The sequence below is a fragment of the Eucalyptus grandis genome, chromosome 9, assembly GCF_016545825.1.
Source record: "Eucalyptus grandis isolate ANBG69807.140 chromosome 9, ASM1654582v1, whole genome shotgun sequence".
Taxonomy (NCBI): Eukaryota; Viridiplantae; Streptophyta; class Magnoliopsida; order Myrtales; family Myrtaceae; genus Eucalyptus; species Eucalyptus grandis.
The window spans coordinates 33,528,582-33,546,934 of NC_052620.1; the positions used below are offsets into that span (position 1 = coordinate 33,528,582).

The window sequence follows — 18,353 nt, forward strand, 5'->3', positions numbered from 1 at the left end:
ACAAGCTCTCCTTTCGTTTTTGTCAATCCGGACCCTCTCCTTCCCACATGTCATCACCACATGGTTGTGGAACAAAAAAAAAAAGAACATAAACGCATTTGTTTGCGTTTTTTTATTCAAAGTCTGTTTTTTGTTCTTGGAATAAAATTGAACAGAAATAAGAAACAAAAAAAGTTATTTTTTTGTTCAAAACACTTTTGAATAACGAATTTTCTCCCTCATTTCTTTTCTTTCTTCTTTTTTTTCTTCTTCTTTTCTTCTTCTTTTTTCTTTGGCCGGTCGCCGGCCTCGGCCATGGCTGGCGACCGGCCGTCGAGAGCCGACGACCTCGCCGGAGTGTCGCCGGCCCTCAGCGAGGCCAAGCGCTCACCCAGCCAAGGCGAGGCCGAGCCGCCGACGTGGGCGACGCTTCGGGCTCGCCAGATCCGGCGCCGAGGCCTCGCCGGGGCCGACAAGCCTTGCCGTGGCCGGGTGAGGCTACCGGCCAAAAGAAGAAAAAAAGAAAAAGAAAAAGAAAGAAAAAGGAAAAATAAAATAAAAATATTAAAAAATTAAAAGAAAAAAAAAATATAAATTTACCAAACGTGTTTCTATTCTTTTTTATTCCCGGAACAAGTTTACCAAACGCGTTTTTCTGGTCAAAAATTGTTCCTCGGAATATAAATAACTTTTTTTTTTTGTTCCCCGGAACAATTTTTGAATAGAAACACAAACAAATGCACCCTTAATTTTCACGTGAATGATTTATAATCAAAATTAATAAATAAATCATATTAATAATTTTCAAAAAATAAATTAAATTAACTAAATTAAAATATTTAGAGATGAACTAGTGTGTGTAATAAATTTAGAATTTTTTTAATAATTTCTCTTCTTCTTTTTGGTCAATACTAAGAAAAATTCAAACTGGCATACTATAATAAATTCACTTCAAATTAATTTTTTGATCATTGAAAACCTCAAACTTGTAAACTTATAACAAACATATCATCTATTGACAAGTATATTAGTTTGATGTTTTAAATTGTGATTTTTCTTAATATTAACCCAATTTAAGATACATTAACAATATTAACCCAGTTTAAGATAAATTAACAAAGGCTAAATTTGTTAAACATATACATGTTTGGGTTTTTTGGTGGTCAAAAAATAATTTAAAATAATTTTATTATAAATGTACTAGTTTTGGATTTTCGTGATAAAAAAAAACTAGTTAAGAGTAAATTTATTATATGTATATTAATTTGAAGTTTTTGTAACATTTATCTTTTTTTTTAATTTGGTTAGGCAGTCTATTTTAGATGTATTAGTAATACTACACGTCACATCGCTTTGAAGGGGTTTTCATCATCCACAATTTACTTATGACAATTTTTTTTTTTAAATATATGACATCTTCTTCTTCTTTTTTTGTTAACATTGAAAAGGTGCATTAAAAGGAAGAATCAAATAATTTAGGGTAAATTTGTCATTTGTGCATCATTTTGGAATTTTTCGAGGTATTGACCATTTTTAAAAAGTGCAATATTAGTCTATTTGATGACAATACTTGAAATTGCTTATGAGACATTCTTAAATTACAATTTTGATATGAGGTTAGGGCTTTATTGCATTTTTTTAATAGCATTCTAAAACTTAACTAAATCAATTGAAAATTTTAGGATTCGATTGCATTATTTGATAAAGTTTTAGGACTTTATTAAACTAGTTTATGACTAGATTGCATGTCTTGCATAAAGTTTAGGATTTAAGATGCGATCTTCCCAAATAAATACATTGAAAATGTGCATTATTGCTGGTTCGTCCCAACAAATAATCTTGTCTTTATTATAATGTACATTCAATTATATTAATCTTATTTCTTCTCACCGTCCTCTATTTATATATCCACAGAAGCACAAACAAAGGCACAAACAAGAACACTGAAAAGCAACGGGCCAAAGTCACCATGCATCTCAATTTGAGCAGGGCTCTCCTCCTTTCCTATCTATTGACAGTCACCCTCTCCTGCGAAGCCGCACCTGGAGAGCTCAACGCCACTCCACCGCCCGAGTGCCGCATTGATTACCAGCAAACTGGAGTTGGAGCTCGTGGCGGCCTCAAATGGTTATAACATCTACAATAATCTGCAGCCAGACCCTGCCGGCTGTGGCAGAGGCACCCCAAATGGAGCACGGTACTCGGGCTGCGTTCCACCGCCAAACCCGGTATCAAAATGTGACATTTATAACAGGAACTACCCCCACTGTTGATGAACCTTTCAAATTGGCGTCTGCCAGTAGCGCTTCCTTATGCTCCAACCTGGTGTCCCCAAACTGTCAACCATAAAAATTTGTACATAGATTTTTATGTGTTGAGGATGTTAGCAATTGCAAACTGCAATTGTAGTCAGACTTATCAGTTCAATATATGTACCTGCGTACATTTTATACTTGTGTATGTCGATGTATCTATCTTCTAGGATTAACACATTCGGTTGGAGCATCGAATAAGAATGATAACATTTTCAAGCGTTTCGATTTCTTGAGATAGGTTGAATGTTTTTTCTTCTGGGCAGGCCCACATAACAACTCAATCCATCCCAGACAAACTCAAGGGCCAATAGGCTCAACCTAAAACCTGATGCAACAAAAACCAGAATCCAACTTAGAGACGGAACTCATGAAATTATACAGCAGCCTTACAGGTGCAGATTCATCCTCATCGTATCAACTGGCGTTCTATTTCTCACAGTTTAACTACATCAAACACAAACTTTTAAAACATCTAATCCACTAATCGCTGCATACATTATTCGATATCCGCAGGTACTGGATTCCTTCTATCATGAATCATGGTTTTAGAAACAATTCGGACGTAGAAGGATATCTCAGCAACCACCTTGCCGATGCGGAGGAGCACGAGTACAAAAGTAATTCATAGCATCTTACCAGTCGCAGGAGGAGGAATCTGCCCGGAGGCAAACCGAGCCAATCCTGAAGCGGGCTCGAAGGACGAAATGAGCAAGCAATTACGAACGCCCCATGCCACTCAGATTTTTATCAGCTTCATATGTAATAATGGCATGTCCTTTCAATCTTGGTGGGCCTCAGCAATGAATTATTTCGATTTATTTAACTTTAGGTCGATTTAGTAGGTAGGCATGACCCGTGAACCCTTTTCAAAATCTAATCCCACTGTTTACAGCGCGCTGTCGGAGACCTCCGTTTCATTTCATACCTCCCCCCGTCAATCCTCAGCAGTTGATTTGATATCCTCTTGCTGTGGAGCTGGACTGGAACAAGCTCTCCACCTTTCGTAATCCTCACTCTCTTCTTTTCACGTGGAGTTGCCGTGTAAGACGGCAATGCCTAAGTTAATAATTTTCAATTTAAATTGATCGAATAAATTATATTAAAAAATTTATGATTAAATTGATTAAATTAAAAATTTTAGAACTAAATTGACATAAATATAATAATTTTATGCATTATTTTACAGAAGACTTGTTGAAGATTTGCACTCTGTTTTTCTAATATTTTGTATCTCTCTTATTATTGATTAGGATTTACTTTTTTTGTTTTTAAGTATACATATTATAGTTAGCTAGAGATATTTGGTAGTTTTTCCTTTCTATTTTCTATTAAGCAATATGTGGTAAAAATATTTGAATTGTATGTTAAGCGGTACAAGTGAATTATAATTCATATTATGATATTAGAACTTGAAATCCTATATTTGAATCTTTCTATATCTCATTTGCTTCATCAATTAAATTTTCACGCTTAATATTAGGCAAAAATTACCAGACTAAGCGTGAGAATAAGTGTTAAAGTAATCATAAATAAATCCACACATTCATATAATAATTTAAGCTTTTAAAATAATCGACAGTGATCTCATCAAATTTCATATTTACACCATTTTTTCATCTAGTAAGGCAGATCATTTTAGATGTATTGGTAAAACTATACGTCACATCACTTTGTAGAGGTTTATGTTCTCCTCAATTTATTTATGACAAATTTTTTAAATTTACGGCATCTTTTTCGTAACATTTAAAAAGTGTATTAAAAAGAAGAACCATATGATAGTTGGACTCCACACATGTTGACCCTAGGTAATACCAAGCACAAAAGTATACGATGTGAGATTGTTGCGCCATACCGTTAGACATATTAGCTTTTAGTTGTCGATATTAGATTAGATTAAGGTTTAGATAGAAATATGACTTCGATCCAAAAAAAAAAAAAAAAGTTTTTCCTGGCTTGCCTTCAACTTTTTCAGGCTCATTATTTTTTATCTTGTCATAGCGATGGATTCAAATTTCCAATTCAACTAATGATTGTCGATTCACGTCGAGCATCTCATTCAGGTACATCAGATAAAACTCGCCCATAAGACGACATTTCTGAGGCCTAAAATCACTCCGATACGGACGCCTTGGGGGTTTGGGACTTAGCTTCTGTGTTGACCAACCCTAAGAACGGGCACGAAAGGAAACATCCGAACGATAGAAATTGTTTGCCTTGCGTCGTAGATGGTCTGAAGCCATGTGCGTGGGGGGACTGCTGTTTTGGACTTAAGCAAACTAGCCACAAATCTAAGCGGTTCTTGAGAGTCCTCCACATGAAAATGGAAATTTTAGGTTTTCAAGATATACGAAAAGTGCATCGAAAATTCCAAGCCTTTTATATAAAGAGCAATTCGAATTTTTAGATCTTTCAATTGATTTAATTAAGTTCCGAATCTTTTTTATAAAGTTTAATCACAGCCCTTTTGATAAACAATACCGAAATTTCTCTGCATGGTATACTTAGATTACAATTTTGAAACAACGTTTAAGGCATAATTTTATATTTTTTTAAATAAAGTTTTAAGACTTAATTGAATCAATGAAAAATTTTAACTCAATTGCATTATCTATTAAAGATGACTACGTAGAAAAGGTTTAGGATCTAAGGTATGATCTTCCCAAATGAATACATTGAAAATGTGCATTATTGCCAATTTCATCACGTCAAATAATCTTGTCTTTACTATAACGTAAATTCAATTATCTTTTTTGTCTTATCTTGAAAGAGAGTTAGCAGTCGATCTTATTTCTACTCACCGTCCTCTATTTATATCCACACAAAGCACGAGCACAGGCACAAACAAGAGGCTCAGAACCACCTTTGAGAGCTCTTCTGGTCCTTTCGTGAACGCTGAAAAGCAACGGATCAAAGTCACCATGCCACTCAATTTGCACAAGGCCCTCTTCCTTTCGTGTTCATTGACAGTCGCCCTCTCCTGCCAAGCGGCACTGGGAGAGCTCAACGCCGCCACCACGCCACCACCATGCGCCGGCATCAGCAGCGCAGCTGAGTGCCTCATTGCTTACCAGCAAGCAGAGTTGGAAGCGATGGCGGATTCAGGCATGCTGGGCGCTAGCCTGGTAAGCATCAGTGCCAAATCTGCTCTGAAACCGCAAAACGTCGCCAGCTGCGGCCGACAACCGTACACGCATTGCTCGCCAGATCCCAACAGCCCACCCCACTGCGACGTGTATCATCGCGGCCCTTGTTGATGTCTCCATCGCCTTTTGGCCATGATCTTCAGTAAACTCGGTGCACACAACAGCGTTGCCTCATTAAAAAGACAGTCAGGGGATGAATGTTACGAGTTCAGGGGATCAAATGCTTGTCGACGAAAATCTGTAGAAAGTTATTCTACATTTGTCTAATCAGTGTGTATGGGTTGACATATGGTAAGAAGTACTTCATGGTTTTCATCCTTGTTACTTAGAGAATGAAGGGCTTTCTATCTTTCCCAAAAGAATGGTTTCTAAGGGTCGCGTTCGTTTCATGGAAAATGACTTCCAGAAAAACGTTTTCCGAATTTTCCAAGCGTTCGTATTATAGAAAATGAACTAGTTAAGGAAAATATTTCATTATTAGAAAAAAAAAAATAACCTTTAAAGATGAGGAAAATATCTTCCATTTTCAAAAGTGGAAGATATTTTCCGTAACTTCTTCTACCTTACTTCTTTTCACCAATACATTTTTATTTTATTTTATGCTTTTTTTTTTCTTTTTTAAAAAATCGAGTTTTTAATTTTTTTTTCCTTTTCTTTTTATTTTTATTTTCTTTCTTTCATTTTCATCTTCTTCCTTGGCCTTGGCGATCGCCAGCCACGATGGTGGGCCGACTAGCCGCAAGCTAGCTCAAGCCTCGCCTTAGGCCGGCAAGGCTCCACCTTGCCCAGTCTAGCAAAGTCGAGCTCGCCCGAGCCCGGCGAGCTTGAGCCTTGCCAGATCGGGAGAGGCAGAGCCTCGCTAGCCTAAGGCAAGGCTCGGGCCTCGCTAGATCCGGCAAGCTAGGATGGGCTGGCGAGCCGAGCTTGCCGAATTTGGTGATGGAGGTCGGGCTTCCGATCCAGGTGAGCCCAAGCTCCACCGCCAACCGAAAAGATCGGCCAAGCCTCGAGCTCGCGGATCTAGCGACCACGTCTTGGTCACCCACTGGGCGGCCGACCATCATCAGGCATGCGGGGAGGAAGGAGGAGGAAGGAGGAGGAGGAAGGAGGAAGGAAAAGAAAAGGAAAAATGAAAGAAAAAATAAAAATTATAAAAATTTCGATTTTTAAAAAATACATATAATTAAAAATCCTTTTTTAAAAAATATTTAAAAAATAAAACTAATTTTTGGTCAATTAAAACATTAAAATTCAATTTTTGATAATTTTCAGATAATTAAACGAACGGTGGAAAATATTTTCCACTAAAAAGTCGAGTTTCAAAAAACACGAAAATATAAGCTATTTTCCAAAAAAATGACTTCTTAAAAAATACAATATATTTTCTTCGGTCTATTCTTCGGTCTAAAGCGCCACCAACAGACCATGTCGTACTTGACCACTGAATTAGAAATCATATTGTGACATACTTAAACCTAAACTAACCTCATTGTTTATGAATTTCAAATTGTGTCCAGTAATACCACTTCTACTAATTGTTTACTACCGGCATACCGAGCCTAAAATCCAAATTGTGTCTGGTAATACCGCTTCTACTAATTGTTAATTGCCGATATACCGAGCCAATTCATGTCTAGGCCTATAGGACAAAATGTGCGAGTCTGGACGAGCAATTATGTTCTTTTTTGTCCTTGGACACCCCGTGCTCACCCAAATTTTGTCAACTTTATATGTAACAATTGCATATCTTTTCAATCTTGGTGGCCCTATGTAATGAGTACTTTCGATTAATCTAACTTTAGCTCACTTTCTGGGGTTCCAAAGTAGTATTGTCACGACCTGTGAACCCCTTTTTTAAAGTCTTAGTCCCATCGTCTCCATCACGCTGTCGGTGACCCCTGTTTCCATTCCTCGCCCCCATAAACCCGCCGCACCTCATTTGACATCCTCTCACCATGGAGCTCCACTTGAAGAAGGCTCTCCTCCTTTCATTCCTGTCGATCCTCGCCCTCTCCTTCCCATGTCGAGCCACGATACGGCCGCCCGGGGGCAATCTCTCCGCTGCTGCCTCCCTGCCGTGCGATGTCAGTGCGGTTGGCTGCCGCATAGCCGACCTCCAGCCGGAGCTGGAGGTGATAGCGGATCGGAGCATGCTGGGCGATAGCCTGGATATCGGGGCCGCTCTGGACCCGAAGATCGCTGGCTGCGGCCGTAACGCGCCAAAAGAAAAGTACACGCCTTGCACTCCAGAGAAGGGCCCGACGCCACGCTGCGACACATATTGCCGCACCACTTGTTCCCTGTTGATGTCTCCGGCGCCTTTGGACCCTCCGCGATCCAAAGAATTCAGTGCACCCGATGCACGCAAATAATGTCTTTCCAATTTACATAGACAAGTCAGCCAGTGCTGATCGATCTTTGGAGACGTGGATGGTAGAGGGATCAATCGATTGTGAACGCAAATCTATTGAATGTATTCTACGATTGTCTAATGAATGAGCATCGGTTGACATATGGTGACAAGCATTTTCATTATTTTGATCCGCTTTAGATAGGAGAATGAAGGGCCTTCTGTCTTTCTCGTTGAACGGGTTTTGGAATCTTAGCGTGCGTTTGGTAATGTTTATTAAAAAATTATTCCGTGAACGAAATAGAAAAAATTATTTCATTCGAGGGAATAATTTTTTAATAGAAAAACACGCCCCAGAATCTGTACAAAATTTCTATTCTCTTGGAAAGAAAAAACGCGTTTGATAAACTTATATAACTTTTTTGTTTCTTTTAATTTTTAATGTTTTTATTTTATTTTTCCTTTTTTATTTTTTATTTTTCTTCATTTTGGCCGACAACTGGCCAAAGAAAAGAAGAATAAAAGAACAAGGAAAAAAAAATAGGAGAGAAAAATTATTTCTCGGAAGTGTTACGGAACAAGAAATAAGTTTTTTGTTTATTCTAAATTTGTTTTAAGGGAAAAAAATGATTTGGAATAAAAACGTAAACAAACACATTTTTGTTTTTTTGTTCCCCGTAACAAAAAGCGGAAATCGTGTTCATGGCAAGAAAAAGGAACACAAACAAAATACCTGATTACATGATGTTCCTTTTTTAGTTTTAAGTAACGACAAGAACTTTTCGGTGACATTCAATACAGATTTCATGATCTAATAAACATATGAAATTTACGGACCTTGTGAAAATACTTGATTATTAAACATTAATTTCGTGACGAGACAACTTTAAAACTAAATCACCTCGCGGATGTAAGTTCGACTTATGATGCCCTTGTCCCTCGTTTCACCGAAATGCATTGAATTACAAACTTGCAAGAGCAAAATACAGAGAAAGCATAGTATAAGGGCAAAGCAAAGTATAAGGGCTTTAAATTGAATTAGTATTGATGCTCACGCAAGAATGTATGTGCATATTGGCTTATAAATTGGGACGAATTAAGCGAGTAGAAACTTATGAACTTTGTAAAATCACTGACAAAATATCCAAATTGTAATTTAAAAATCAATTTTCTTTTGAGTTCGGTTTGTTTTTGAAAAATGAAGCGGTTTAATCATTTTTCTAGAAACGGCCGTTTGTATTATTTAAAGTAATTAATTAATAAAAAATATTTTTGTTATCAATAATAATTTATGATCATCAAAATCAAATATAAGTAAAAACATGTTTTTAACGGATTATCAATGTGCATTAGGAGGACATGAACTTTGACCTAAAATTGCTTCATCAGCCTCCACGCACTGTGCAGCGAGCGCTTGGCTGGAACCGCCGCCCTGCAAAACGGACTCCTTCAAGACGACGAAGAAGAAGAGGAGTCGAAGACAGAGGAGAAGATGAGCAATCGGCGCGGCCCGCCCAAGCACCAGAACGCCTTCGCCTGGAAGCCCAACGCCGGCGTCAAAATCAACGAGACGGTAAAACCCCTTCCCCCAAAAAAAATCGAAAACCCTAGTTCGTCCGATGTTCAAAATTCGCGTCATTTCGAATTCCTACGTAATTGAATCGAAAGAGGGTGAGACGGCTTAGCTTGATTTGCCGGTTGCGATTCAGGAGGTCGGAGGGAGGTTCCGGCCGTACTCCGAGATAACCGGAGTTTGCGTTCGGTGCAAGGAGCAGATCGAGTGGAAGCGCCGCTACGGCAAGTACAAGGCCCTCACCGAACCTGCCAAGTGGTAAAAAATCGTTTCTTTGGGGCGTGTTCGGTTGTGTTGGTTTACTGGCTTTGCTTGTAGTGCAGTAATTGATTGGCGTTTCCCTGAATGTTGTTGTAGTCAGAAGTGTACTAGGAGGGCTGTTCGTCAAGCTTACCACAACCTTTGCTCTGGTTAGTTTCGGCTCTCTTTGCGCACGTGGCGCCAGTTTCATTAAAATTGAACCGCCGTCGGTACACCGACTAAGCGAATTTATCGGTATCGAAAGATTGTGTTGTTTTGCTTGCATTCATGGAGGCTTTCATGCTGATTTTAGGATGTGCCAAGGAGCAGAAAGTGTGTGCTAAGTGTCGTTGCCAGGTTGACAACTTAGTTGGCAGGTAGTTTGTTCTTTGAGACGCTGTTGAGGATTGTGCCTTGTTTTTGAGGTTCTATCTCTTTGAAATGGAGCTGAATTTGTTTTCTTTGTTCCTTCAGAGACTCTTCTGAAGTGGAAGCAGAGCAAAAAGCACTCGAGGAGGTCAGTTTGCGAAACCCTTTTCGTTTCTTGTTCGAGACCTGAGTGAACCCTTTGCATTTCCTTATTCCCCAATCAACTTTCAGTTCTAAAGAGAGAACCGCGATTTTTACAGGCAATTAAGAATGCTCGAGAAAGGGATAGAAGAACACTACTTCGTGCTGTAAGTTTCCCTAGCTGATTTCTTTTGGCAATTATTTTGGCTTTGCGATGCATTCATGCAGCATTCCTTGAAATTTCTTCTGGCGTGCTCCTTGTATTGGTTTGCAAGAATTAGGAATAGTCTACATCATTGCCTACTTAAGAGTAGGGGTGAGTATAGTTCCAAGATAGAACCTTGAACCTGAGAACCGGATCAGTGCAGTTTTAGGTTCTAAGATATGCAGGAGTAGGTTCCAAGTTCCAAAAATTAGGAAACCTGTTTTGATGGATAGGTTTTAGATTCTAAGTTCCACTAACCTAGAACCTAGAACCTGAAATCTAGAACCTAGAGCGAGTTTGTGTTTTTCTTGGTCTATGTTTATGTGCAATCCTGCGGTATTTCACGGCGTCCAATAATGAGTGTATAATTTGGAACTACTAATCTGAGCTTCCATTTTATGACTGAAGCTTTTATTTTGTTAATGTTTCATATTTTTCAAGTGTCTAAATATAAAATATGGTCAGTGAATTGTAGCAATAAGTGATAGTCATTAAAGGTGATAAGTCACTACAATCGTTCAATTAATAGTATGGGTGGAACTTGGATTAATCCTAGAACCTAGAACCTGTATGCAAGATGGGTTTTAGGTTCCAAAAAACAAAGAACCTGTTCCAACAGTTAAGTTCCAGGTTCCAAGTGGAACCTATATGGAATCCGAAACCGCTTACCCCTACTTAAAAGTATAAATCTCAAAAATGGTCAAATTTCTTAATAGTGACTTAGGGTTTAGACTAGTACTGTTCCTTCTATTGTGTTCGTTTATACTGCTTATACTTGTATTTCTAATTTTATTTTTGCCAAAACCATCCTCAGTGTTGTTTTCTTTCATCTCTTTAACAGATGAACAAGTCAAAAGATAATAATTCGGGGAAAGATGATGATTTGGGGAAATCTGCCACTGAGAAAGCAAACAAGGTAGGAGATATATTTCCCTCTTCATCACTTGAGGATTATGCCAGATCACGCCAACAAGGCAGAGTGGGTCGTGGTAATGAGGAAGAAGAAGTGGAGGGTGAGGAGGAAGTGGAGGACAATACGGAGGAAGACAACACCGATGACGAGGAATAAATCTGTAAAGCATATAAAGGTTTAGACTGCTCCCTATTTATGCTGTCCCTGACAGTAAATATGCGAGCAATTTTGAGAGAGTTGCAAATGGGTTTTAGACGAATGAATTTAGATATCTAAATGGAAGACGGATATGCCTTCTGTCATCTCCATGGATAGATTACAGATTCATAATTTTTTCCCTGCCCATCTGAAAGGAAAGCAATGTGTTGTTTTTTTTCGCGGTGCCGCTGGGATATTGAATATGAAAATGATGAAGAGTTTTGTATTTACTTACTCCTTTACGGGCTTCTCTTTGGATCTTGTGCTATGCTCAAAAGATGCTTCACAGCATCAGTGCTCTTTATTTTTAGACCAGAGGAATCACTTGAGGTGCTTAGTTCAATGGTTCTTGATTTTGTCCGAAACTTCCATTTCAGGTGCCGTCTGTTGCCCACTTTCTAGGGACCATGCATGTGTCTCTTGAGTTATTTTCTTTTTTCAAGAGTATGATTTTGCAAGTTTTCTGTACTGGCGCTGGATTGCAATATGTCTCACCCCGCTTTTTAAAAATCTAGTCAAGTCCCAGTTGCTACCTTGCACATCTTACGGCGGAACTGGTTGACCGGCAGTGCAAAGGTCACATGGGGGTATAACCATGGTATCCCAAATAGGATACTCAACTGAGCAAGTAGTAAAACAGAGAATTGAATCAAATCAATTTCTCTTCTTGAGTTATGTTTTCCATCAAAGGACAATGCGAATGTTTCGTCATCGCACTTATCTGAGTCTCGTCCCAATTCTGATGTTACATTCGAGGAGGAAGCACAGAAATTTCTGGACTTCACTTCGACGTAAGTTCAAAGCTTTCATCGATATCTGTTGGTCCATCTACTTCAATTTTGATATCCAATCCAGAAATTTGCTTACAGCTCCAGTAAAGGAGCCCTTGGAAAACATTAATTAAGTCTATCATTGTGCAGAACAAGAAACTTTGCCTAGGTTTATGGTCCAAAGAATCATGTGTTAGGCTGAAAATCAGGCGTCTTGGAAAGATCAAATATAAAAATATTCGTCTAAGGAATCTACATAGTCAACATCTGAAATCGAAACACTACAAAATTGCAGTTAAGGAGAAGACTTGGGGCCAAAAAAAAAAAAAAATGCAGAAACAGAATTCAGGCAAGTCATTGAAATGGCTTCCGGGAAACAATCTTGCCAGGCTACTGTTGTGCCCTCTCTTCTTCATCAGCTTCCTCACACTGATCGTCCTGGGTTCAACAATCTACTTCCCGCGGAACGTCTTCACTGCCCCAACCGAGATCTCCCAGGAACAACCTCCTTTACCTCTTTCCTTCCACAGCCGAATCTCCGACTTGCAAGCGCAAGTTGGCGTGTTGCTAGAGCAGGTTCACTCTGACACTGAGGAAGCGAAAGCCCTGGCCAAGTTTTCCGATCATGTCATCCACATAGCCGTGGCTTTGGACAAGCTCGCCACTCGCCTATCAAATCACGCAAGCAATCTGCCATCTAACGCCACCGAAATGAGCAATGTTGATGAAGATTCGAGCGATCCAGAGGAATCAGAAGAAGATGCATCGGAGGAATTCATCAGCAATCGTGTCTTCAAGGCAGGGGAGCTCAAGAATTACACTTTGCCTAAACCAAACAGGGTTGCGGGCAAGAAGACGTTTCTCGGTGTCGAAGCAATTAATCCATCGATAGGAATGACCTGCGTGGCAATGGCTTCTAGTTTAGACCGGTTCATGAGTTACAAGTTGTTCGGGACGTGCCCAGATGATTGGATCTTGGCTCAGAAGCTCATGATCAGTGGCTGTGACCCATTGCCCAGAAGGAGATGCTTCTCAAGAACACCACCAAACTACACAAAGCCAATGCCCTCAAGCAAATCTCTGTGGACTCAGCCCGGGGATGTCAACCTATTGTGGAGCCACTACAAGTGCAAGGACTATCAATGCCTCTTCTCCAATCAAACAGTGAACAAAAGGGGCTTCTTCAAGTGCTCAGACTGCTTCGACCTCTCGAAGCGAGGGTGGGAAGTGCCGGCCAATGAGTCAGAATCGGCTGAGTTCACCATCGACCAGGTCCTCGCGCTGAAGCCCTCGGAGATCCGGGTCGGGCTGGACTTTGGCCCGTCGACGGGGAGCTTCGCTGCCCTCATGAGGGAGAGGAACGTGACAGTCGCCACAGCCACACTGAACCTCGGGGCGCCCTTCAACGAGGTGATCGCACTAAGGGGTCTGCTCCCGCTCTACATCTCCGTCGGCTCAAGGTTGCCCTTCTTCGACAACACGCTCGACATCGTACACTCAAGCCTGTTCCTGGACGGGTGGGTCGGCACGGAGCTGCTTCAGTTCGTGCTGTTCGATTGGGACCGTGTCCTGAGACCGGGGGGGTTGCTCTGGGTGGACCGCTTCTTCTGCAAGAAGGAAGATGTGAAGATGTATGTGGAGGAGTTCGAGAGGCTGAGGTACAAGAAGCTGTTGTGGAGGGTTGTGCCCAAGAGTGACAAGTTGGAGGATGAGTTCTTCTTCTCTGCAGTGCTTGAAAAGCCCATTAGGACTTGAATCTCTAAAACTTCTTCGTGTAAATGAGTCAGAAAGTGGGATTCTGTCATGGAGGGTTGTGTCTTTCGGTGCGAACGCTTATCAGACATTGTAGACTTCCTCGGAGCAATATGCATAAATCTTTCCAGGTGTATTAGAAAGGGTATGAGGCAGGGAAACATTTCCAGGAAGTCTTCCGACTGTATTTGAGATACAACGTTAAATTGAGAGAAGCACGTTGTTGTGTCAACTGTCTACTTTTTTCCTATATCTTCCTGAATTTCTGTCGAAACAACTTTTGGATTGAGACTGTATCCACCGTACGCTGTTTTCCCTCCCAGTTGCAGAAGATGCTCAACTGTCAACGACCTTCCGCAGACAATCTCCGGGCAGTCATTAAGGTGTTTTGCTTAGAAAATTATCAGGTGGATCAGATGCCTCGTGCATCTATCTAACCGTCGGACTTGATGGATTTCGTAAAGAAAATAAAAATAAAGAAAGTAATGAGATGTGTTCTCATATTTTAATCTCATATTGATTTGCATCTTGAGTTCTGAAAATCTACCATTAACATCTCGAATTGCATCTAATGTGTTCATGAATTTGTCATTTTCCTTTCAATTTTGCTCCTTAGCATTTCAAATCCACCCACAGTAAAAACTCACTTCGCCAAAAACCCCAACCTGCTCAGCCCTCTCTCCTAACATTGCCGGTCCCACTGCACCTTCGCCTCCCAAATTGGGCCGCAAGTTGTCGAGGTCCACCAATGTCAAGCTCGACTCGATTCCATCAAGCTCTGTCGGCATCGAGCTCGACCCATATCCCTCAAGCTCAACCGAAGCTTGAAGCCGGCCATGGTTGAAACTAGGAGACGAAGAGAGCTTACTTTGTGTGTGTGAGAGAGAGAGAAAGAGAAGGGAATGGTTTAAAATTTGGATGAGTTTGAGGGTAGATTGATTATTTTGAATGTAAGGATTTCGTTTAGAAAAGTAAATTGTAGATTTACAAAACTCAAAGGCTTAATTTGATAATGGAATGAAAAGTGTAGATAGGTTTCTGAAATTATCCCGAAAGATTATATTCACGTCGAAGAAATGCGTTTGCAATGCAACTGCATAGGGCAGATGGAGATCTGGGTTGTTGCCCACGGGCCATAATCTGGTGAACAATCCATTACAAACCTAAGCCCAAAGGCCATAGTGAAGTGGAAAAGAAACGAATTTGAGGCCCACACTACTTTTGTCCCCGAACCGAACCTCCTTCAAAGCCGCGGCCCAATTGGCGGCGGGTGTGGCCGCGGTGCGCCGGTGGTCAGCTGGACGGACGAGAAACCGGTATCCAGCGACAAGACCCACGAAACCACGGGATCGATGTAAGGATTCAAAAATGAAGCCTCAAATGAAGATTGGAGTGAAGAGTAGGCTATGATGCACAAATGGCGCAGGCACAGAGATGCCGAAAAGCTTTTATGGTAGATGTAACCACTTGAAATTCTAATCCTGCCTTGTTTAATAGACTTAACAAATGTGACCATCTCGATTAACCTTATTCATTTATGAAAAGTTAATTGAAGGACCATTCATTTACCTAAACAGTTAAGCGTTTTTTTCTGTCATCTAAGTGGTTAGACTTTCATCTCGCCATACGTTTTTCTTAGGTTTGATCGCGATTGTGGTGATCTTTGCTGCCACCTCATATTCCAACTTTGGATCATCCCGTCAACTCGATAAACTTAGTTGAATCTGTCAAGAGCGAAAGAGAAATAGATAAACATTCGAGTTCCATGACGAAGGAATCTGCTCCGCGAAACCCTTATCTTAATGGATAAACACGCAGCCAACTTGGCTTGTCGTCTTCAAACACAAGCTGTAATTTCCTACCGAGTTTCACGCCCGCAATTATAGAATTTGTCAAATGAATTTATGCTTTCCGGATTAAATGGTCGCCCACTCAATTTTAAGTTGTTGCCGGAGTCGGAAGCCTTGAATTCGATTCCTCACACCCCATTTCATAGCATACGCATTTCTCTATATGTTGTGTTTCAATAACACTTTCAGATTATCAGGAAAAAGTGAGATGCGTTGAACTTTTCGGTATTATATTCAACTAGTATTTTAAAGGTCGAGCTGTTCCACTTTATTATGCTTTACAAATATTTTGGATATACTAGGTAATATTGACCCTCAATATTAGTCAACAAAAAGAAGAAGTAATGCAGACCCTAAATTCATATGTATTTATTTTAAGTAATATTCCGTCTATCACGGGTTGCTCGAGTGAGCTTTCATCGGCTAATCGATTACTAATTTTCGCTTCTTCTGTTGTAAATATTACTTATCTTAATCAGCAACTAATATTTTTAATGGCCAAGTATCTGTTGATTCGACTTCAGAAAAAAAAAAAAATGCAAAGGAGCTCATCAACTAACTTGCTGTATGCTCCTGTAATTTGGCTTTTATTTTATATTGTTGTGAGATTTTGCAATACTGCCATCAATTGTTTTAAAATTTTAAATTTTTGGATTGGACTTTTTAACATGGTATCAAAGATGAGATTTATTCCTTTCGTATGTGTGTTCATCCCCATCAGTCAAATTTCACGTGGTACTCCTAATCCAATTTGCATGTGAGAGAGGTATTGAAAGAAACACACATCGTTTAACAATGGAATTTTTATACCCTTTATATACATATGATCTCGGTCCATTTATAATTTTCTAACAATTACATAGAGATTCTTCCCGTTTATCAAGAAATATGGTCGGAACTCAAAATCGAATCCATGACAAAACTGATGAGCTACATACCTGCATGTGGAAGCTCAGTAGAAAACAAAAATTAAAATCTAGTGATGGAAAATGTCGGACTCCATGCAGGGCGAGAGCCTTCACAGCAATTGAAACCCCAACAACGATGTCACATTCATTACGGTCGCTTGTTGCCTTGTTGAGCACGGCCAAAAAAGAAAAAACATAGAAGAAGGAGAGAAAGGAAAGGAAAACAAGAGGCCGAGCCCCTGGTATTTCAGGGCAGGCGTCAAAGGTTCGACTTCACGCCCACTGAAATGGCAAGAAGATCCCAGCATCGAACCTTCCTCTCTCCCCAAGCCAGGTCATTCGATACTTTTCCAAATGCCCTTTCCCTCTCAAGAGACAACTTATATATAAGCATTCAAGCCCTCGTTTTAATCCCACGTACACAGCCTTTTGAAAGTCAATATCTTTGGCACGCGTGGAAGAGAGAGCGAGAGGAGATCACCTTTGCAATGGCGCGTTGGGTGAAGCCGGAGGTACGACGTTGCTCATCTCGTTTTGCTTGATTGAGGAAACTGTACGTCACGCTCTTAGTGCTAATGAACATGTTTTTTGGCGACCCATATGTGGCTACGCTGTTTTGAGTAGGTTCATGGTTGCTTTTCACATTGATATGCATGTCAATGTCGGTTTTGCCGGTTCTTTTTATGTAACTGTCTTGCCTATATGACCAATCGCACCAATTGAGCGCATGTCTATGTCACGTCATATGAGGCTAATTTTGAAGGCGAGAGGCACTTGCATCTTGGGTTGACTTCGTTTTCTTTTCCCGGCTTCGGCATCGCCAGGTGTACCCGTTGATGGCGGCGATGACCTTTGTGACCGGTATGTGCGTATTTCAACTCACGAGGAACGTCGCTCTAAATCCCGATGTTAGGTATGTATCTTGCTCCGAACATGCAGATGCTCCGCCGACAAGTATTTTTCTACAGGGATTAGTCCGTAACGATTGAATTCGATTTACCGACAATAATGAGAAAATCCGTCGAATTCTACGCGTAGGATCAACAAGCTTAATCGGAGGACGGGGGTGCTGGACAACGGCGAAGAAGGAGAGAAATACTCTCAGCATGGCCTCCGCAAGTTCCTCCGCACCCGCCCGCCGGAGATCATGCCCGCCATCAACCACTTCTTCTCCGAAGACAAATGAAGAATGGAAGGCAGAAAATTGAGAAAGTTCTGTCATGATCAAGCATGTATTTTATTTTCTTCTTTTGTGGTTCTCTTTTCTTTTCCCCTTTTTTATTACACCGAGACTGTTGAATTCTGGAATATTTTTTACGTAATCAACTGCATCTTTTTCTTGCTTACGTCCATCTACTGAATTGGAATCTCTTGACAGCAGCCATTACCTAAATTCTTTTGTAATTTGAACGATGCTTTACCACGACGAAGAAAAGCCTCTAAAAGAATATTTTGGCATTAATTGAAAATGAAGGGAGAATCACTTCTAAATTGTGGAGCTTCAATTACGTGAAGAGAATGATTATATGAATGGCTACAGGATCATTTGTACGGTAAAAATTTATATTGATTTCCCATTTTAGTACTCTGTGGAATTAATTGATCATGCAAAAGTAGAGTTCCCGCTGAAAGCAGGTTGTAGTTTTA

At 40.2% G+C, this 18,353-nt stretch overlaps 3 protein-coding genes and 1 long non-coding RNA gene across 4 annotated transcripts; 3 read left to right on the forward strand and 1 right to left on the reverse strand.

The window, feature by feature from the left end:
* Positions 1-2,519: 2,519 nt before the first annotated feature.
* LOC108956989 lies at positions 2,520-3,076 on the reverse strand. Its single transcript, XR_001983397.2, has 2 exons — positions 2,931-3,076; positions 2,520-2,619 (listed from the first exon to the last, which is right to left on the reverse strand). It is a non-coding gene; the product is annotated as an uncharacterized LOC108956989 (long non-coding RNA).
* Positions 3,077-9,153: 6,077 nt separating this feature from the next.
* LOC104430500 (uncharacterized protein C9orf85 homolog) lies at positions 9,154-11,676 on the forward strand. The gene is made up of 7 exons (XM_018867139.2): positions 9,154-9,360; positions 9,497-9,618; positions 9,718-9,770; positions 9,914-9,977; positions 10,075-10,117; positions 10,230-10,277; positions 11,157-11,676. Exons 1-7 carry the CDS (start codon positions 9,280-9,282, stop codon positions 11,382-11,384), a joined length of 639 nt encoding a protein of 212 aa, XP_018722684.2. The 5' UTR covers positions 9,154-9,279; the 3' UTR covers positions 11,385-11,676.
* Positions 11,677-12,526: 850 nt separating this feature from the next.
* Positions 12,527-13,951, forward strand: LOC104419437. The gene has a single exon (XM_018862466.2). It carries the CDS (start codon positions 12,527-12,529, stop codon positions 13,949-13,951), a length of 1,425 nt encoding a protein of 474 aa, XP_018718011.2.
* Positions 13,952-16,910: 2,959 nt separating this feature from the next.
* Positions 16,911-18,052, forward strand: LOC104419438. The gene is made up of 3 exons (XM_010031098.3): positions 16,911-17,218; positions 17,531-17,619; positions 17,745-18,052. Exons 1-3 carry the CDS (start codon positions 16,994-16,996, stop codon positions 17,890-17,892), a joined length of 462 nt encoding a protein of 153 aa, XP_010029400.2. The 5' UTR covers positions 16,911-16,993; the 3' UTR covers positions 17,893-18,052.
* Positions 18,053-18,353: the final 301 nt, after the last annotated feature.